At 35.6% G+C, this 22581-nt stretch overlaps 1 protein-coding gene across 1 annotated transcript; it reads right to left on the reverse strand.

The window, feature by feature from the left end:
- Positions 1–370: 370 nt before the first annotated feature.
- LOC123632022 (cysteine-rich secretory protein 3-like) lies at positions 371–22044 on the reverse strand. The gene is made up of 8 exons (XM_045542159.1): positions 21938–22044; positions 12195–12268; positions 9344–9460; positions 8459–8546; positions 6711–6856; positions 5832–5929; positions 3787–3875; positions 371–1826 (listed from the first exon to the last, which is right to left on the reverse strand). Exons 2-8 carry the CDS (start codon positions 12264–12266, stop codon positions 1699–1701), a joined length of 738 nt encoding a protein of 245 aa, XP_045398115.1. The 5' UTR covers positions 12267–12268; positions 21938–22044; the 3' UTR covers positions 371–1698.
- Positions 22045–22581: the final 537 nt, after the last annotated feature.

Consider the following 22581-nt stretch of genomic DNA (forward strand, 5'->3'; position numbering starts at 1 on the left):
GCATGTACTCACTACTAAATTGGAACTAATTGACCAGCACTCATGTGCATAGATGGAAATAAAACTCAATGGAAATCATGCAGATGGGAGGGGAGAGAAGGGGAATAGGTGAAATCACACCGAACGGGTACAATGTACACTATCTGGGTGATGGGCACACTTACAACTCTGTCTCAATCAGTATAAAAACAATCCATGTAACCAAAACGTTTGTACCCCCATAATACTCTGAAATTAAAAAAATAAAAATAAAAAATGAAAAAAAGAGTCACCAGGTAATCTGTAGAAAAAGTATGAAGTGTCTTGGAGCCAAGAAAACAAACTTCTTGGTTTGGTTTTTAAAAAATACACTTTGTATTTTGGATTACTTTTTTAGATTTACAGAAAATTTGCTAAGAGAGTATAGAGAATTCCCATATACTCCTCACTCAGTTTCAGTTTCCCTAACTTATCCTTTTATAATCCCCTGGTACAATTTTCAAGATTAAGAAATCAATGCTGCTATGAAAAACACTCCAGACTATATTCAGATTTCACCAGTTTTTCCATTAATGACCTTTTTCTGTTCCAGGATCTGACCTAAGATACCACATTGCATTTAGTTCTCATGTTTCTCTAATCTTATGTGGTCCTGTGACTGTTTCTTGGAATTTTTTTATATTTGATGATTTTTACAATTTTGTGTAGTACTCTCAAATACCTCAGGGATATTGTAGAATATCCCTCCATTTGAGTTTGCTGAAGTTTTAAACTCATGATTAGTCTGGGATTATGAGGTTTTAGAAAGAATACATAGAGGTCGAAGTACATGACTTATCACTGGTGATGTAAATTTAGATCACTGGGTTAAGATGGCATTTGCCATATTTCTCCAGTGTAAAGTTAGTTTTTTTCCTTTCCCATATTCTACTCCTTGGAAGCAAGTCACTAAATTCAGTGCAGAGTCACACAGAAAGGGACTGAATTCTACCTGCTCAAAGGGAGAGTACTTACATTTATTATTTTGAACTTTTTTAAAAGGAAGATTTTTCCAAGAGAAGAGAGGTTTAAAAATGAAGGCCTGATCATATTCTATTGTACAATTTATGCAGATAAAGAACCAAAAGTTTTTATTGATTTTGGCAAAATAAAAGTGAAAGTTTCTTTAGGAAGAATGGTTTCAACTTAATCGTGAGGATGGGAGGCAGATGAGTGGGAAGAAGGGTGAGTGCACATGCAGGAATGAAGACAGCATATGTGAACATTTCTTTGAAAATGTTTAGCTGGACAGTGAAGCTGGGAAAAATGACTGTATCCCAGGGTTCATGTGAAAATGATATTGCATTCTGTTCTTTTTGTACATCTGGTCCTAGGAACACGGTTCTCACTTGCGATCCAGGGATTCAGTGGTGTTAGTCAAATGAGAATACAACTTTCAGAATCCTCAAATCCATCAAATTTAAATCACAAAATTTAAATATAAAAATGCAAAGTTTGTTGCCATAGATTTTATTATTTTTTAATTGTTTGTGTAAAAGACATTTTTGTAAAATATGAGGCAGATCCAAAAGAAAAAGATTCATTACTATTTGGAATCAAATTTGTAGTTAATGTGCCTACAATTTCTCTGCTAGTATATGTTAAATCTAAGTAGATGTCAAACCTAAGTAGACGATGTAGCTTTTCTCCACATGGCCCTCTTTACTGTGTATTGAGCATTTAATAAATTTTGTTTGCACAATTGCAGGCAGCCTTGCAACTATCCTTGACGAGTTGATGTCCACAGCCAAGGTTGTCCTTCAGATCTTTACAGTTACTATATTTATCTTCATAGTTGCAAACATTGGCTGGAATAAAAACACAGAAATTAGTCATTCGTTATCACTTTCTTCCATAGCAGCAACACAAGTAATACATTGAATGTGAATGGGAACTGAGCAAACAAGTTGACATCATTACACTATGATTACCATTTTATATACTGAGGAAATATAAATTAAACACATCAATGAATCCATTGCTGCTTTTTGAAATGTTCCTAAGATAAATTGACATTCTTTCCTCAGTCAAAGACTAAACAGAGTAAAATTAATTTAAATGAACTGCTCTGGAACTGCACTATCCAAAATGGTAGCCACTAATCACATGGCTGTTTAAGCTTAAACTTAAATAAATTAAAATTAAATTAAAGTTTCAGGTCTCTCCTCAGCAATCCCAGTTACATTCCAAGTGCTCAATAACCAATGTGTCTGAGGGCTACTTTAAAGGGCAGTGAAAATATTGAACATTTTCATTGTGCAGAAAGTTATATTGTGCACAGTTGCTCCGACTCTAATACCACCAGTCTTTCTCTCAGGAGTAAGTAATAATTATGGGAAGATGCCAATAGAAAATGTAAAAGGTGGGGAAAATGTCACCATGATTAACGGACATTTCTACTTGGATGTCCTTCAGTGGCCACAAACTCGACAAATCTCAAACTAAATTCATCATTCTATCTATAGGCTTGATATTTCTTTTATATTCCCCCACAACCCTTCACTCAATTCATCCTGTCTCAGAGAAATGGCACTCCCAACTACCATACAATTCCAGCTAGGAGCTAGGAATCAACCAGAACTTGTTTCCCTCTGCTTTTTATCAGCACCCAGTAAGAATAGGTAATGAAAACTGACGATTCTATTTTCTTCCTATCTCTCAAACCTATTTCTTTTCATTCATTTTACCCTAATGCAGTAGATACTAATTTGTTTTTGAGCTGAGGTTTTTCAACAGTTTTCTAGCTGGCTTTCATCCAGCTGTTTCTTCTTACTACCATCAGGAGCTCTGTATAAAATATGGTTCAGATCTTGTCACTCTTTTGTTTAAAATCTTTCAACTGGCTGCTTAATTGTATAGATTCCAAGCTCCTTAGCAAATAGCATTCAGTAGAGCTGTGAATATTTGGCTTTTTATTCTTTAGCTGATTGGTAGCTTTGATATTATCAATACTCTGAATTATAGCTATATAATTCAGTCAGAAAGAAATGCTACAATTTAGTCAGATGAGTGTACTTGAAAGGTAAAAATCTCAGTGAATGGATCAACTGTATTGTCCATGATAATTTTAATAACATATCCTAATTAAAAATATATCAACTCTTTGTACTTCTATCAATAACAACACTGGAAATGAGGTAATATATGATATTTATTTTATTCCCTCTCTTTGCTAAAATGTTTTTGAGGCTTCTGTGAGCTAGTACTATAGACAGATTTGATTTTGACTTTTAAAAATGCACCTAAAATTACTAGCAAAGAGAAGTATAAGTGACTGTTAAATTAACTCAATGATTCTAACTACACTATGGCAAAAATAAGGCAGTATGGTAAACTCATTAGCATATAAGAAATTGTAATATTTGGTGTGCCTTTCTGAACTGAACCATATTATATGGTCTCCACACCCTTAGACGTATATTTGTTTTCTTTTTTAAAAAATTCCACCTTCAGTATAATGGCACTAACTTTGATGAAAAGAAACCTTATATCTAATTACAATTAATTATTTCCACAGAAAGATTTTCATATATGCCAATATGTAACATTGATGGTAGATATTTCTTCAGGTTACATATAACAGGCCAAATTTTACATTGCAAATAATACATAGATAGTGAATAGTGTAAAATTTTTACTTAAAAATACTGTTAAGCAATCTTTTTTTTTTGTCTTTTGCATGAAGATTGCTTAACTTGGTTACATTCAGATGATTTCCTAATTCTTCCTAATTTTATTATACGAGCAAGCTAATCACTTCAAACTTACTGCATAGTCCATTGTCACAGTCTTTAGGGCAACTGGCACAAGGTTTTCCTTGTTGGTAAGGGGTATATATTCTTGCAAGAGAATTTCCACTGAAATTTGAAATACAAAATGTCAGAAGTGTCAGATACTTTTCATTTTTCTGTTTAATTTATGCTCCAAGGTAAGCATCAGTCACCAAATATACATGGGTATTTATTAAATCTTTTTAAGTATGTATTCACATAACAATGAAAAGAGAATAATTCATACATTCACTCACTTTGTTGAGCATAAAATCTCAGAACCCGAGCAACTGAAACTGGATAACTAAAGTGTACAGTTTTTAGAGTATATTTTAATGGGGCAACACTCTCTTTATTTGCCAACAGACTTGGTCAAATTCCCCAGACAATGCACCACAAGGTCTGGCTAGGGGTAAAACACATCCCCTAGAGAGATAGGAAAAGTTTCTGTGACACAGGAGATTGCAATATGAAAAATAATATTTAATGTTAAATGTAATTTTATAATTAAAATTGGAAAAAATACCATAATTTCTATAATGCGAACTAGGGTGAGTAAACCTTCAGCATAACTTTTGCCTTTTAGATGGGGTAGTGATTTTCATGTAGTTTTCGGTGCGTGTTTGTGAAAGGAGGTTGTACTTAGGAAAGTTTGGGAATGTCTAGCGGTGATGTGTGTGTGATTTTTTTTTTTGTTTACCAAAAATGAGAATGTTAAAATAAACGGATTTCATTAACACCAATCTCCAGGGTGTGCTTGTCTTACAGCGACTATTCTGTACCTCACTGATGATTATCATCCTATTGGTCATTACCATCTGAAAATACATGGGAGTCAAAGCTTTGATTGCCCCAAGTGGGTCAAGCGTCCAGGGCGATGCAGCTGAGTATCAGTCTCCTCACATGCACCATAGCTGTATGTGTGTGAGCACTTGTGAAATAGATATAAAAGTGTTCTGGAAGTTCTCTCTCCCCTGCTTTCTCTCACTCTTCATTCCCACTGTCACTTTAGTCACTGGCTCCAGATGCCCTTTGCTCATGGCCAGACATTTGGATGCAGTCTCTTAGGGCCTTTCAATTTTCTCTACTAAACACCAATAGGTCCTTGCTGAAAAATGATGTTGAAGGTCATACTTCACAAATTGGAATGCTATATCCTCTGGGTTATCTATAGCCTCAAAATAAATCGTGTAGGAAGCTTGGTTTGTAAAGAACCCTTCCCCCTCTAGTGGTGAATAATTTCAAATATTAAAAATAAATTAAAGCTACCATGTATTTTGTAAATATCTTCAATATATCCACAGGATTTTTTTTTTTTTTTTTTTGTGAATAGCTCAAACATATTGCTTGAGGAAGGGGTGGGTTTCCTGTAGAAAAACCAAGATCATTAAGAAATCAAGCTCTTAATGGATTGTTCCTTCAAAGTATTTTTCATGATAAATTCTGAGAAGCAAAGACTGAAGTAACATATTATCTCTTCTTGATTAATTGAAATATATTAAGGATCTCTTGAAGAGCCTTTGAAGTCCAAGATTTAATCATTTCTTAATAGTATAATGTGGCATTTTTTTGATGACCAGGAGTAAGAACATTTGAGTAGAAAGGGCTGGAATCACTAAAATATGTCATTTCCCATTTATTACCCCACGTTCTCCCCTGACCTCACTGTCCATCTTTCACTTTCTAGTATGTGAACCTAGCAAGAACTGATAATACCAAATCTAGAGAACTAGACACTACACATACTCATGAAGTAAACTGAACTGTTCCCTGAACCCAGGGAAAGGCAATTGGGAGAGATGACAAATTATTTTAGGCATGAGGAAAGAGAGCTTCCTATCCGATAATACTTGGAACTGGAACCAAAAACTAGATTTTTCTGAGAAGTTAGTTGAAGGTGTCTCATCTTTAGAAAACTTTTCTAAAGGTTATCTCCCTCTGCTTTACTGAAATATGCTTTTTAGTCTGTTTTTATATGATAAATTTAAAAATACTAGGCTGCATTTGACCTTACTGACAATAAACTCTAAAGTGTATACTTACGCAGGACAATACTGGCAAACAAAGAAGAATTTTAGAGGATTTTGATTGGGACAGTAGGCAACTCCACATCCAACGAGGTGAGAAGAGTACCAAACAACCTACAATCCCATAAATGAGAATGTAAGAGCATGTTAGAGAAAAGGGAACTATCAAAAAACAAATAGTAGGAAATAAAAAACTGAAATGAATGTTACTGATGCACTTTGTTTTCATATGCCTTATATTAATAGATACATTTAGTTAAATTATTGAATCACATTTGAAATACTACATTTCCATGCGCATTCACTGTTTTGTCTATTTAGGCTGTTAGAAAAGTAGAGTATATTTTCCTACCAAGATCCTCTACAATCTTGTGGTCCCCAACCGCCACAACAGTACCCAGTCCCCGCAGGCCTGTACTGATCCTTGTCCTGTTAGGAACTGGGCGCCCATCAATGCCTAAGCTCTGCCTCTCCCCCACTGGTGGAGAAACGATCTTCCATGAAACTTAGGAACAGAGGGCTGAACAGCAGGAGGTGAGAAATGGGCAAGCTAGGGAAGCTTCATCTGTATTTACAGCCACTCCAATCCCCATTGCTGGCATCACCACCTGAGCTCTGCCCCCACACCCCACCCCATCCCTGGTCTGTGGAAAAATATACCGTCTTCCATGAAAACTTTGGTCCCTGATGCCAAAAAGGTTGGGAACTGCTGCTCTGGGCTATTGAAAAATGATAGCACACAGCTGAAATACCCACCAAATATTAGGCTATTCTATATACACTTGAAGCCTTTCCCCAAATGCATCATTGAAATTGAAACCAGTCAAAATTTGGAGATTTTTTTTTTTTTTTTTAGGGCACTTAGGGCAGAGGGTTTCTTGCTTCTTCCCTTTACCTGAGTATAATGTCCAACCACTGCATTGGAAGTCTTTGGCCCTACAGCAAAGACAAAGTCATTTTTCTCATCATCCCAATTTTGGATTGCGACTGACCATGAAGTGATGGCGCTTGACATAAAGAGATTCTCACCACAGCTTACATCTAAGAAGGAACAGATCACTCATGAGGAAAATAATAAAACATGCAATGGCAAAATGCACACACAGACACAAACACTGCGCTCATAGTTGCTAACTATTGATTTATATATAAAGATGGTGCCTCAGATCTTTATCAGCTATAAGCTGAATGGAAGCCAGATGTGTCCAACACATTGAGGCCGGCTTCAACAAACAAAACTTTAAGTGGATAGAGAAGTCCTCACACTTCAATAAATCTGCTCTCTCTGGACTAATTCATTTACACGTTAAATTCATCACATGCGTATGCCTGATGTACTCTCTCAGCTTTGTATTATAAGCTTGCTGAAGGCAGAGACCAACACAGTAATTTCTCTCTGGCTCTAGCCCATCCTCACTAGAGATTTTCATATATAGGAATCTGAACAAATGTTTAGGATTATTATTTTGTGTGAACTTTGAAAAAAGCCTTATGCTCAGTCTTTAAATGCCCTGAACATAAAGCAAATGATTCCATAAGGGGCGATATTTCCCAAGTTTATGGGTCTTCCATAAATCAGCAAATCAGAATATCACAGGCCAAACTCTTTCCAAAGAATTAGGAAAAAAGTACCCTGAAGCCCAGAAACATTTCAATTTTTTTTCAAGCCCTGTGATTAATATTTACATTTAGATGCCTTGAGATGCAATGTCCACATGCTGCTTAAAGGAAGTGTAATCTACTCTTGGATAAATCCTTTAAAGGGGAAAGAAAGAAGCTAAAATTTTAACAGTAGATTGGGATCTGTAAGACTATTTTTTTCAATCTTCTGCTAAATATAGTCACTTCCTTTCATAATTTTATTATAATTATAGTATCAAAAATATAAAACAATGGCAGCCCTATCTTCCAAACAGGCCAGTTATTTACTACTTTCAAATTGGGTTTGCCTTTATCTATGTTATTTTTGATAATTCAGTAAATATTTTATCTAATAGTTCATCCACATAATATTTTATCTTGATAAAATATTGCTTGCTGATCATTCTTAAGGTAGAGAAAATATCTTGTAGTCTAATATAGTATGCATTTTAGACACTCAGAACATATAAAAGTCTTGGCTTACTTGGCATGAAAAATTAAAAAGAAAATAGTAAAAGTAAATGCTAATGTTAAATATTTTTGAGTAAAATTCAGGAACAGTTTGGCAACATTTAACATATTTTATAACTACAATAATAATTATTTTCAAAACACAGAGTGCATAATATCACAAAAAAGGTATTGGTTTAGAAGTTAGAAACTCTAATTTCAAATTTCCTATATATGGCATTAGTTGCCAATTATTTCTCTCCAGACAGTTGGTTTTGTAATCTCTAAACTAGAGAAAGAGATGATCCATAACCTGCTTTACTCATGAGCTGGTTAAAAGATACAAATGTGATACTGTGTGAGACAATTTTTGTAAAATATAAAGCATTCGATAAGCACAAAGTGGTGTTTCCGAGTTATCTCTACTTACAGAGATATTTCAACTTGAAAAAGCCATCATTAAAAGCAGCATTTAAAGTTTTCCTAATGCAACATCATAAGACGGTCCCTTGCTTATTCATTTATTCAACAAATATCTACTAATTTACGTACTGGTTCTTCGAAAGTCTGCGGTACTGTGTTGGTACTTGCACTGGTCTGCCCACTTTTGGGCATTTGCTGCAGACTGACTACTCCATTTCTAAAACAAAGAGAGAAAAAAAGGATACCCACTTAATGACACAAACCTCAAAGAAGCATTGACTTTATAATCAGGTTGATAGGTTGACCTATATCATTATAAAATTTCTGTAGAGGCACCTTCTGATTTTCATAGTAATCAAAGATATATTTTTTGGTGTGCCTTTCTCTGCCCCGCAAACAAATATAGATAGTATGCCTACCCTAAGTGATTGAAAAACCTAAAATAGTTTATGGTCGGATTATTTATGACAGCACAGCAGACACACCTAAAAGTTATTTAGTCATGGTCATACTCTAAATACTGATAAACACGTGGAGATATTGAGGTTATTTTTCCAATAGTAATTAGCTGGCCTGCTTCATTTCTGCTTCCTTTATTTTCCCTCACTGAATACATTTGGGATACATGTGGCCTTTGGTACCTGGGCCTAGAAAAGTGGGCTGTTATTTACTCTAAATGACACTGAACATAAAGGGAAAAGGATTCCTGATTCTAGATTAGGAGAGAGAAGACAGTGAGTAGAAAAACATAATGGCCATTCACTGGATGGTCAAAGATCTGATTTGAATTCTGCCTCCATAACTTAAATAGCCTTATAAACTTGACAACTTATTTCACCATTATAAAGAGAAATTAAGAAGTTCTGCCCTGCCTGCCCACAACACAGCTCCAAGGAAATAACAAAATAGAGGCAGAACTTTGTAAACCATGAAGTTCTTAAGAGATGCCAATGGCCAGCTGCCTGCTCCCTCCACAACTGGTCCACACCCCTTTCGTTACACGCTGCCTCTTACCATCTTTAGCATGTTGCTGGCAGATGGAGAGACTGCTCTTCTCAGTTCATTGTGTTTGTCTACGATCTCCTTTTGCACTTCTGTTCGGGAGGTTAAGATAGCAGTAAACTTTGAGTCCTAAAGAAAAAGAAAAATTAGAATTATATTTTGAGAACTTTGAAAATGGCAAATAATAATAAATAAGTTAGTTCGAAGGAACAATGATCATTTTTAAAAAGTGTTCAAGTCAATACTAGTTGTTAAGCATTGCCAATGAATCTAAGCTGACACTATGACTTTTTCATAGAAAAGTAGTAGATTGAAGCTTTTAGAATGGGTACGTAATTCATAGCATGACAAACTAAAAACTCCCCTGAGGCCACAAATGTCAATTTCTGCTTTCAAGAGAGGTCTTAATGTGATTTTTCTAGATATATGAGCTATAACAACTTACAATGACAAAGGTACATGAGAGAAACCATTAAGACTTCTGTACTCGTGCTGCAACAAGGGAGTCGTAAGGGTCGGGGCGTGTGATTCACCAAAGCTTGAGAGAGAACTTCCACCTGACATGTCTGGTATTTAGAGAAAGAATGCTTAGGTCCAGTCCAAGTGCAAGTATAGCATTCAATAGTAAAACACTTTTATGTATTATGTAGCAAATTTTATAGGATTACTCAAAAGATAGTTTTGAACACATTAAAAAAATCTCCTAGGCAATTTGGGGGAGTGAAGTCATTCAATTAATGGACTACTGCTGACTTTGTCTTTTTATTAACAGAAATGTAACTGATAACAGTATTAAATCATGTACTACTATTTTCAACTTATATTTTTGTGAGTGTCTGGGTCTGAAGAGTGCAGTGGGGTTGTGTGAAGCACTGGCACAAGAGATAACAGCAGTTTCAGCAGTTTGCTTATTTAAATTGACACAAGAGTATTATGTATTATCGGTATGAGCAAGATTTTGAAGTATAAGTCTAAAAGGACAGGGCCCTTTATAGATTTTTATCTGACACATGGGAGTAAGTTGTCCTCCCCTCCTCCCACACTGAGTTCCCTCAAGGCTCTCCAAATACTGCCAGCACTGGTTGGACCACATTTTACTGTCATTATCTGCTATCTTCTATTTCCCCCTCCTGCTTTTATGTTCCTAAGGACAAAGACCTGGCACAACTAAGTGAGTCCTAAGTTAGAAAGCATGCACATGCTAATTATCAGTAGAGGCTGATCTCTGCATGACATCAGAGTATAAAATAACATTGCTGGATAATTTCCTATTGACCTTAAAAATCTGCTTAAAGTAGTTTTATTTCAAAGGTCATAAAAATCGGTTCCAGATAAAAGAGAAGCAATTATATCCTTCTTAACTCGCCTTGCTTTTTCGATGAAAATTCTACTGAAGGAGAGATGAATTTTTTTTTTGTAAATGAGTATCAATAGAGCTTTTTATTAGGTGACAGGAAATATAAAAGGTATTGCAAATAAAGTAGATAAAATATTGTATCTGTCTAGCCTTACAGAGTTTATATTAGGTGATATGACGTAAATAAATAATTACACTATCACATGATAACAAAACTGATAGGAGGGGTGTACAAGAAAGATACAGAGGAAGGAGGGATCAATTCTTCTTGTTCGAGATCAGGGAAGGCTTCACCAAAGATAATTCTGGATCTCTCTGACATCTCACTTTTTAATCTTTTCATAAAGGAAGATGAAGAAACAAACCAGAGAGGTTAACAGGGGATTGAGAGGTCACAAAATGCCATTTTTCTGGGAAATAGAAAGAAAGCAGACTACTTGAATGAATCCCTGGACAATGACTAACTTGTCTCCACGTTGATAATTTGATTACGGTAACACACTATTTCTGAATGCCAAATGAGATTGAACCAAGTGTCAGAGTTCTCCAGTCTGAGGAGTCCTAGCTAGTCTCATATACCAGGAGTTAAAGGAAGGTGTGAGAATAAACAGCAAAGACCAAAGCTCCTCACTTTCAGGGACTTTCTGACTGGGAGAAAAACAGCTTCTCTGGGCACTACACACCCCATCATTGAAGAGAATGATTAATCCTGTTTCTGGGATTATTAAAGCAAAGCAGCATCTTAGAAATATTGAGAGCATTTGGCCCCTTCACATACTTATTATCAGAGTAGGGAAAAAACACTAATGCCTTTAGTAAATTTTCTTTTTTAAAATTTAAAAACAGGCCTAGGTATTCTCAATCAGCGAATTATGAAAATTAAATGTGTCCATGTATGTAAAGAAGTCATGCTACTTAAGATTATATAAAAATATTGTTAGTTTTCTGTGAGGATCACACAGAAATGAGTTAAAGAAAAGAAAATCAGAAAAGGTCTTGGAGAAGGAGTTTCATTAGCTTTTAAACCCATAGACCTGTGCTGTACAATAGAAATATAATTCAAGCATCATATACAATTTTTAAAATTTCGGTGATCACTTTAAAAAAGAAAAAAAAATAGACAGATAAAATTATGATTAATAATATATTTTATTTAACTAATATATCCAAAATATTATAGCTTCATCAATATTAAATGCATCATGAAACATTTTACTTCCTTTTTTTGCATTCAGTCTTTGAAGTATGCTGTATATTTTAAATTTATGTCCATCTCAGTTCAGACAGACCATATTTCTAGTGTTCAATATCCTTATGTGGTTAGGGGCTCCTATATTGGTCACCACAGCTTTAAAGATAATTATGCTAACTACCTTGAGCTACCGATGAGATGAGTACTTTGTGATGTACCAGGCGCTCTAGCCCTTCTTGAAGATTGGTCTAGTAGCTTGCTACCTCTCATGGTTGCCCGAATTTTTCTCAAAAGATTTTCAACCTTAACCATACCTGATAGTCATCTGCAGGACAGCACGGAAGCAGCCCAGCAACCAGGAATAGCAACACCAGGAATAATGTCATTGCTGGAACAACAAAACAAATGGAACAAAGACCTGAATTAGAATGTTTAGTACATGGGCTTCTGAGTGACCTGGAGCAGAGGTGGAGCGTGGGGAGAGTAATGGTCTCCGGTATCCCAAATTCATCAGCAATGTCACAAGGGAAGAATTGTCACAAGCTGCCAGCAGAATGATAGTGGATTCGGCTCCAGAAGCATGCCCCCAGTGGGGAAAATGAACAAACTGAAGTACTTGACGGAAGCCCTTGAAGCACAGCTACCAAAGCTAAGGGCATATTACCCCCTTAGTCCCCAGTTCCACAGTCTTACCTGTGTAGCGACTCTCTTTAGGTTCTAGGAATGGCTTCTTTCACATTGCCCATTCAGGAATAGTAATAGCTTCCAATTGTTACAATTGTTGGAGTACAACTGCATTAGTTCTTGCTAGTTTCCTTAAATCCTACCTACACCTTTGTAAATAACCCCTTATTAACATCTCTTCAAATTGGAAATTGACATTTCTTTTCTGTCCAGACTCTGGCTCCTACACATGCCATTTTCAGAATCCTGGGTAAATCCTCTAAGAATGGTATATATTTTTTTTCATACTTTTAAACCACTCTCCTCAACTTCACCCATGCAGCTGTAGTTTTAACTAATTCCCTCTCAAACCTATGTCTTTAGCACTATATTTCAAATTACAAAAAGGGAACATTCTTCTGTGTATTAAAACAATAGATAATAATTTGATTTCTCATTTTTAAGGGATTACTAACCATATCTGTGTTAATATCTTTAATATGTTGACATCCTTTGCCTTACTAATTCAACTTCTTAAAATCCTAATAGTAAACCATACTGAAAAAGTTTTAGGCATACATTTTTCTTCTCATTGTGATTATTTATAAGGGTAAGAACATTATAAATTAATTACATGCCCAACAATGGAGAGATAAAATATCTAAATAAATTAGAACACATACTCTTATCACAGCATATTAGACATACAAGCCACTATACATTTATGGTGGTTTTGTAACCTAAGGAAAAAAATGTTATGCTTCAAAGTTAAGTTAAAAAAAGCAGCACAAATAGTATATGGTAGATCTTTAGCCTTCTGTTGTGGACTGAATGCTTGTGTCCCTCTCCTCCCCCAACCCTCAAGGCCAAATTCATATATTGATGCCCTAACTCCTAGTGTGGCTATATTTGGAGATGGGGCCTCTAAGGAAGTGATTAAGGTTCAATGAATTTATAAGGGTGGGGCCCTAATCCAATGGGATTAGTGTTCCTATAACCTTACAAGAAGAGACACCACAGTGCATTCTTTCTGTTTCTCTCTCTCTCTCCCCTCCCCACCCTGCAAAAAAGAGGCCATGTGAGGACACAGTGGGATGATGGCCCTCTGCAAGTCAGAAAGGGAGCCCTGGCCAGAAACCAACCCTGCTGGCACCTTGATCTCAGAATTCTAGCTCCCAGACTGTGAGAAAATAAATTTTTGTTGTTTAAGCCACTCAGTCTGTGGTATTTTGTTATATAGCTCAACCTGTTTAGATGCACATTCTCATATTTAATCTCTGGGGGTTAGGTAATTTCATAGTGCATTCCAAGGTGTATAACGCAAAGTAATTTGAAATCTTCTGGAGCCCCAGATCTGCATCCTGGCAGTATGTTCAAGCGAGGCACCAAGACAGTGAGTAACTACTGACTATTATCCAGTATCCTCTCTCAAGGCAGCTTTGTTTTTCTCATTGATGTATGGCAACAACTCTATGAGATAGGTATTTGGGCCCAATTTTAAGATAAGTGACAGAGGACCTTCTATTACACAGTGGCATTGATGACCTTAGGATGAAGGGAGATCTGGGAATGCACGTATCGTAAATCTCCCGAAGGACAGTCACAGAAACAAAACCTCATCCTCTCCTCCTACAAAACTTATGATCAGACACAAAGCCACACAAAGAACAAAAGAAACTAAACAGAAATACAAAAGAATGAGTTTATTTTCACATGGTAAGATATTTTCTCTCCTGCAATTTCTATAATGAGTCTACATTACTGTAATTATAGTAATTCACCAAGGCAGGGACTTTTATTAAAAAAAGATTATTAACTCTTGGTAAAGTGCTTCTAACTTTGCTACACTTATTATTTCAGTTACATTTTTGCAACTCATTGAATCTCATAGTTTAGGCTTTATAATGTCAATGTAAGAGAAGAAATGGAGGCACAGAGGTATTAAATGACCTCCTGATGGTTTCATTGATATTGTGTAGCTGGAACAGAACCCGAGTTTTCTTTTAATGTCAATATTAATTTCTCAAACTATATTTTACTTTCTGGGGGGCATGGTGTTCCAGGTAATAATGAAAGCATTTAATGGATTTTTTATCTTGACAATAACAGTTATACCTTACTATTAATCTTTGACTGGATGGCAAACAGCTGGTAGATTATTAAACACATATTTGGGAAAGTTAGAAAAAAATAGATACAATATTAACAATTAAGTCCATCCTTTTCTGCTGGCCTTCAAATATAAAATAAGACTCCTAAGACTTGGAGAGCTCAGATAATATTTTCTTAGTATATACAGTTTAAGTTAAAAACATAATCCATTATGATGAACTTTACTATGCCACTTTTTTGAAACAATGAGAAACTTTGTTGGTTAGAGGACATTTTAATGAAATATTCTTGTCTATTCAGTAACTAGAATGAGAAGGGGGGAAATTGGAAGGACTAACAAAATTTATGGACTATTCCTGTAATGGATAAAAATTATAGAAATGTTTCTACAATGTTTTAGAAATCTGAGGTCTTTGATACATTAAAATTTAACTCATAGCAATATGAAAATTTTGACTTTGTTTATACTGTAGTTTTTAAGTGGAACAGAGGAAAAGATGGAACAGGATGAAAATTTTGAAGATAAAAAAGGAAAAACATGGAGAAAAATGAACTTATTATGTACAAAGCGGACACACAAATTTCATGTGACAAGGATGCCATTTTGGGGTCTTAGAGATACCTGGCCCCATATTGAATGAGATTAAACTTTGCTACATGGTAGGATAATAAAAGAAAGTACACTCTAAGTGTTAAGAATCAGGGGGTATTTGTTGATGATGCCGCTGTTTCACCCAGTTCACCTCTAGCTGGATATATTGAAATTGAAAATTTTCTTTTGTCAAGTTAGGATAATGGTGACAGAGGGTCACTTCATAAGGTTCTTTTGACATTTGAGGAAATACGTAGTATGAAAGCATTTTGTACCTCCATGATAGTCTGAATTTTTTTTAAAAAAGAAAACATAAAAATCATATACACGCAAGTCATAACATTCACATTACTATTTTTATGATCATTTGGCATGATTGCTCCCTCCACTGAGAGTTCTGCCAGCAGAAATCCTTCAGCCGCCAGGATCTTTAGGGATTGGCTTTGCTGAAGAAAGCCTCCTGGCCCAAGGTCGTGCTCCCTTCCCAGAGCATCCTCATCCTATGCCTAGGGGATGTGGGGTAAAAAGGCCTGACCTCTTTGCCCCAGCTGGAGACAACTCTGAAACACCATCTTGGTTTCAGAACTACCTGTGTGGTGAAGCCTACTCTATATCATAAGTCCATTTCTACCTCTGCCTAAGCTTTCCTTCTCCTCTCTTCTTTGGGAATTGATTCCAAGGGCATTCCTTAATAAACTTCCTGTGTTTCAGATTTTGTTATCATTATCTGGGGAACTCAACCTATGATGTCATTCCTTAGACAATCTTTTTCCACAACTCTAGTCAGGACAGTCTTATTTGTACCTTCATATCCTTTGATCATATGCACCTTATGTCTCTGATCATGTTAATCCTCAAGCTGGGAGTATAGCCACATCCTTCAAGAACATTTCTAAGTCCCTCTCCCCAAAGAAACTCACAAGGTAACTTCAAAACACTGATCTTGTCCTTGGATAGGAGCATTTAAGGGTACACACAGTAAATTTTTCATCATATAGTATTCAATTTTTCGACTGATGTGTAGGACCTTATTTCTCTCATTTTTTTTTCATGTGTTTTTGGCTTTTTTCCATAACTAGATTGTGAGTTTGCAAAGATTAGACTAGCATCTTCAAAATCCTTTAAAAGCCTTATGGCTAAGGATTGTTCATTCCGTACTTGCTCAGTGGTTGAACTACATAGACTTTCTAAATCTCTAGACAACCTTCTTGGAGCCTAGTTCCCTTGGGCATGCATACACCTTTAGCAATGGACTCAAGTGAGCTTCCTGAAGAATTTGAGAGCAAAAGAGAAAAATGGATTCTTATTTTCTTTCACAAGTCATTAGGTATTTTTCATTCTTTTAACAAACATTGATCAAGTTTTGTATACTTTCTCCAGGATTGCATGTTAAACATTGCTGTGCATGGTGAAGTGAACCAGATATGATTCTTCCCCTCAGAGTCCTAGCACGTCATAGGCTAGCCCATCATTCAAGTACCCAGAATGTGAACTGGCTGAATTTTCTCATGTGTGCAAAAGTGGAGGGTAAAGTTTTATATTTTCTTTTACATTGACCCATTCCAATGCTTTCTGGAGAGAGATGGGGAAGAATCCAGCACAACTCAGGGCTCAGGGAGTAAACACTTCAAATGAGGTGAATAGGAAAAAGAGCCATCATCATCTGAAAAACCAAAGGATTTATCTCCACCTACCCTCTTCCTCATGGGCTGCTTGCTGTAAATAGCAGGTGCAAATAGGATATGGTTTGTTTGCAGTTCCATTTGGTAGAGTCACACAGAAGGCATTAGAAAGAATTAAGAAAAATAATATCCTCTTCTTGTGATCCACTTGTATGTAGACAATTTCTAAATGTGTGTAAACATTTCCTCTGGTATTTCTTAGGAACAAATCTTCAGATTTCTTTTCATTTATTTTCCTTGAGTTATTTTGCTATTTGCAAGTCAATGAGTTCCTCCTTTTATGTGGTTTTCTGTTCTGCCTTCTGTGCTTTTCCTTTCTCAAAGAGATTAGTAGATACTCGTGTGATCAGAGAAAAGCCAAATCCATGGATTTCAAAGATTTACAATCTCAAGTGTTGACGGTTTACTACTTTCTAGTTACAAATCTATAGCAGAACAAATTATGTTTTTCTGAAGCATAAATGTATATAGTGCAACTAAACTGTAACATATTGCTCCCTCTTCACCCTGATGTTAGGACTACCACTGTTAAAAACACTCACTTGAAAAAGAAAAAAATTATTTTCTCAAATGACATATCACTGCACATTAACTGATAAAAACACATATTTATGAAAATTATATAGGCATGTTTTGCCTTACTAGTCCACTTTGTGGAAATAAGGCTTTTCAAATTGTAAAAATTTGCTTAGCTGTTAAGAGGAAAATTCATCAGACTGTCCATTTAAAAAGCAAGCTTTTTGGCTTTTATTCTAATCAGGATGTCAAAATAGGCAGGTTTCTTGCTGCCACCCCAAAATCAACTCTGAGGGAAATACAGAAGCTGGAGGGAAACAGGGATTCCAAGAAAGTATCAAAAAGACAGAAAATCTGAGGAGAATAAAGTCTCTCATGACTTTTAGAATGTGTGTATGGATGTGTGTGCACAAGTGTGCATGCATGCATGTGTGTGTGAGTGTGTGTGTGTATGTATGGTCAATGTGAAGTAGAGCAGAGTGTTATATCCGAGAGCAGTGGCTGGCCTGGGAGGTGTAGTAAAAGTATTGCCTTGTAGTTCCTACTTTTGCCTCAAGACAATCATTGATTCCCCTTTATTTCAAAATTCTGCAGCAACAGACAGAATTGTTCTGGTGCTATATGTCAACAAGATAGCATCAAGGAAAGGTTAAAAACCATCCAATGTGCAGAACTGATGAAAATAAAGTTATGTGTTATAGCACTTTCCAATGCCACAGACATACCTTTATTCCTTTCTACCCCCTAAGGTTGTGTGATTATAAATCAGCTTGACTACTTCTTGCCAATTCTGTTTCTTCCTAAGGTGTAACCTGAGGAATGGTAGGATATGGAAACGACTCTGGTATTGATTCTTACAACAGATAAGGATAATAGTAAATCATACAGAGGCCGACTTCATAGATGAAAAATCCTAACAAAATATTAACTTACCAATTTCAAACACACACTAAAAATATTACAATCATGTAAAGGTATAATCAGGACTGCAAGAATGATTCAAAATTTGAAAACCCATTGGTGAAATTCATCACATTTATAGATTAAAGAAAAATCACACGGAAAAAAGGTTATTAAATTCAACCCATAAATATGGCTTTAAACAAAACACAGGAAAATAGAGATCATTAATTTGGTAGTAGTCATATACTACATACCTATAGCAAATACAATGGTTATTAGAGATACTGTAGGTACATTCCATTTAATACTGGGAACAAGAAAAGGATGACTAATATTATTGTTTAACACAGTATTGGAGAGATCCTGATCGAAGCCTTAAGATAAGAAAAAATATATTTACTATTTGGAAGTCTTGTAAGGAAAGACATAAAATTGTTATTGTTTTCAAATGATAAAATTGTCTATCTGGACAATATACCATAATCAAGTTTGCCAAATGCACTATCAGCTTACAAAAATACCATTGCTATATATTGGGTACACTCAACTAGAAAATAAGACTTAAAAAACACTCACAATAGTAACAGAAACTATAAAGTATCTAGGAAATAACCAAAACTAAAAGAAATCCTTTTTGGACAAAACTTTAAAACTCTAATAAAGAACACAATAGAACACCTGAATAAATTGAGAGGTTTTTTTTTTTTCATGTGCTTTTGAATGGATAAAGATATCAATCCTAGTTAAAATAATTATAATTATAAACTATAATTATTTATAATTCTGATACAAATTATAATTGGCCCTTGGATAACTAAGTAACCTTTTAAAATTAAAGGTTTAATTAATTAAAGAATTAGTTGGGATATTTATCCATAGTAGTTATTAAGATCAACTTGAAACCTTTGTTTACAAAAATTTGATATTATTGTAGGAACAGAAAAATGGACCAATGGAGGTGAATAGAAAATTTAAGAGACAAGACCAAATAAAGTACCATTGAAAAGCATTGAAGGGCCGGGCACGGTGGCTCACGCCTACAATCCTTGCAATCTGGGAGGCCGTAATGGGAGAATCCCTTGACCTCAGGAGTTGGAGACCTGCCTGAGCAAGAGCAAGACCCGTCTCTATTAAAAATAGAAAAATTAGCCAGAAATGTGGGTGCACCTCTAGTCCCAGCTACTAGGCAGGCTGAGGCAGAAGGATTGCTTGAACCCAGGAGTTTGAAGTTGTGAGCTACGATGACGCTACTGTACTCTACCCAGGGCCACAGGGTGAGACTCTCTCTCTGCCCCCCCACAAAAAAGGAAACTGAAACTGAAAAAACATTGGAGGAAGAACACATTTTCCAACATACCCTGTTGGGAAAACTTGTCACTATGTGGAGAAAAACAAAGCCAGATCTTTTTAAAGCATTACCTGTAAATGTAGGTGGAATTAAATTTATAAATAGACAAAATAATTTACATGCAACTTTTCAGGGTCAGACCCCTTTGCCTTATTAAATGAGCCACACATAATGATGCCATAGATACAGTGATCATGTGTTTTGCGCCAGGCACCGTGACACTCTTTACGGTACTCATTTAAAACTCATAAAAACTTTGGTAGTGGATGATGTTACTCAATGCCCCAGTTTACAGATAGGCAGTCCTAGGATCAGAGATTTAATAATGCCATAAACTTGCAAGTAGTAGGTGTAGGGAATAAGGCCAGACTATTTAGCTTCAAAGTCCTTATTCCTGAAAGAGAGGACAGAAATGTTTACAATGGCCCCCAACCCTTTTGGCACCAGGTGCTGGTTTCATGGAAGACAATTTTTCCATGGACAGCAGGGTGGGGGGCAGGGAGGTAGGGAGGTGGAGCTTGGGCTGTGATGCGAGCATGATGCTAGCGAAGGGGCTGTAAATACTTGCCCGCGCTCGCCTCCTACTGTGCGGCCAATGGTTCCTAAGTTTCATGGAAGACAATTTTTCCAAGGGGAAGGGGGTGCACGGAGCTCTGTAGCCCGTTCCTGGCAGGCCACGGACTGGTACCGGTCCATGGCTGGGGTTGGGGACCACAGTTTTAAGGGATTATACACATCAGAGAACATGTCATTGAAAGCATTACACCTGTGTGTTATGTGTGCACTATAGGGTATAGGTATAGACACATTTATATACCATCCACAGCACAGAAAAGTATCTGGTGAAATATTTTCCAGTTTTAAATGTAATATTTAAACATCATTTTGATCATTTTCTTTTATCTCACCATGTATCTATGAGACAGAAAGCAGCCTATGCCGATATACAAAGATGATTTGCAAAACTGCTAGACTTCATCGCACAGGAAATCTGTAAAGATATCTAAATAAAAACAGCTGCCTTGCCTGTTCCTGAAAAGCATTTTTTTTTTCCTTTCCGATGATGAATTCCTTCCCCCTTACTTGAATTTACTTAAAAACATCACTGACATTCTTAACATATCTGATATATATATATATTACTTGAGAATTTTGACACTCTTCCTCCCAATTTACTTCTGCCTCTTATAAATCTGAGTTCAATTCCAACCCCGGTTTACCTCATGATGAACAGGGTAGCTCCCGGGCTTGAAACTTGTTATCAATTTAATTTCTTTTGATCTTCCTTCAGAGGTTTAGTCATACAGGAAAACATTCTAGGTTTTGATTTTAACTAACAGGAGAGGCAACACCGGATCTTCTCTGGCAGTGGTGTAAGTACTCCCAGAGCTTCCTGGACGGCATTTAGCCATAGGGAAGATAAGCATTAATAAAATACTTTTTGAAAGTAAAATCTTCCCTCTAGTGGCAAATAACTCCTTTCATGTTGTCATTAGGTACTTGTGTGATCTCCTAATATCTGATTCGGTAGAATCACTTCTTATTTGCTAAAGAATACAAAATTCTATGTGAAAATTGCTTCCTTAGAAAAATATACACACAAATAGACGTTATATTTAAATTACCTACATAAATGTGGCTCCCTGAGTGGATTTACTTTTAATTAGAAAACTTCTAAAATTATTTTCTTTTTGATTTGAGTGCATTTCATGGGGTAAGTAGTATTTTGTGTTGATGACCTTATAAAATATTTTTTATCCCAAAGTAAGTGCTATAGTTTTGTTTTGACCGATTTAAAACTATTAATGATTCCCCATCTTTAATAATGTCTGTATTAACACATAGCCATTTGTATTAATATTCGTACAAATTACTGATATGGAAGTATGCACATATATGTAGCCATAGTTTTTTATTTTTCTATTAAAGGTAGCTCTAGTATAATTGTTTCTAAATGTCTCTGACATGGGAAGTAATTAGATTAATTACTTTAGAATGAAATGTAAAAAGTTCATTTAAATATCAATAGGATAAAAATGCTTTAGGAATAATAAAGCTATTTATATGTTAGCTTCTTAGCTCAAAAAAAAAGAATGTACTAAATTACTCTTAATATAAGTTATCAATAGAGTTTTGAAAATCATAGATAAATTTACTAAATACACCATCTTACTACTGACAAGGTATAAATGTATTGACATAATAAAACATTCACCTTGAAATGAAACAGTTATCACTTACCTGTGGTTCTCAGAGCAGGATGAAGTATGTGTTTTATCTGCTGGAAGAAGAATGGTAGGGAGAGAGGTTAGAGCCGTCTGTATATAAGACACCTATTTCCTGTTTTGGCAAACTCTGGTTGTGCAAGTAAATCTAAGTCAACAAGGTCTGAAACAGGATTTGTCATGCCAATAGTCTCAAATTTCATTGCTGGTTGTCTAATCATGATTTTGACATTATTTGGTTATTCCTCACGTGGCTTGTAAAAATAAATTGCTCTATGAAATATTGTTATTATTTTCTTTCTTCTTTGAGGCTCATATATTGTTACAATTTGTCCATATTTTTACCAGTCGAGACCTTGAACATTCTTAATCAAATTTTTCTCATCACAACTGCTGGGAGTTTTCAAAATTACTTTTGTAAAAGTAAAGCTAAACTCATAATTTTCATGAACTCTAGAAAACACAGTGTTTTCTTACAGAGACCTAAAACATTTGTTAGTAGTCTACTAGACGTTATTGTTCTGGAGAAAAATTTGATCTTTTATCTTTTAAATACAAGGCCAAAGTGCCTTTCAGAACACAATGGCAAAAGACACCATAACTTGTTGCTATTTCTAAGTTCTAAGATCTCCTGTATTGACTCTCATTTTCTGGTTGTAT

The sequence above is a fragment of the Lemur catta genome, chromosome 2, assembly GCF_020740605.2.
Source record: "Lemur catta isolate mLemCat1 chromosome 2, mLemCat1.pri, whole genome shotgun sequence".
NCBI lineage: Eukaryota > Metazoa > Chordata > Mammalia > Primates > Lemuridae > Lemur > Lemur catta.

Coding starts and splice junctions, on each gene's coding strand:
- LOC123632022 (XM_045542159.1), bottom strand. CDS start 12,266: ATGACATTATTCCTGGTGTTGCTATTCCTGGTTGCTGGGCTGCTTCCG. Junction 5,930..6,710: donor TGGTTGGACATTATACTCAG/GTAAAGGGAAGA, acceptor ATGGGATTGTAG/GTTGTTTGGTACTCTTCTCA. Junction 3,876..5,831: donor GTTTGCCAGTATTGTCCTGC/GTAAGTATACAC, acceptor TTCAAATTTCAG/TGGAAATTCTCTTGCAAGAA.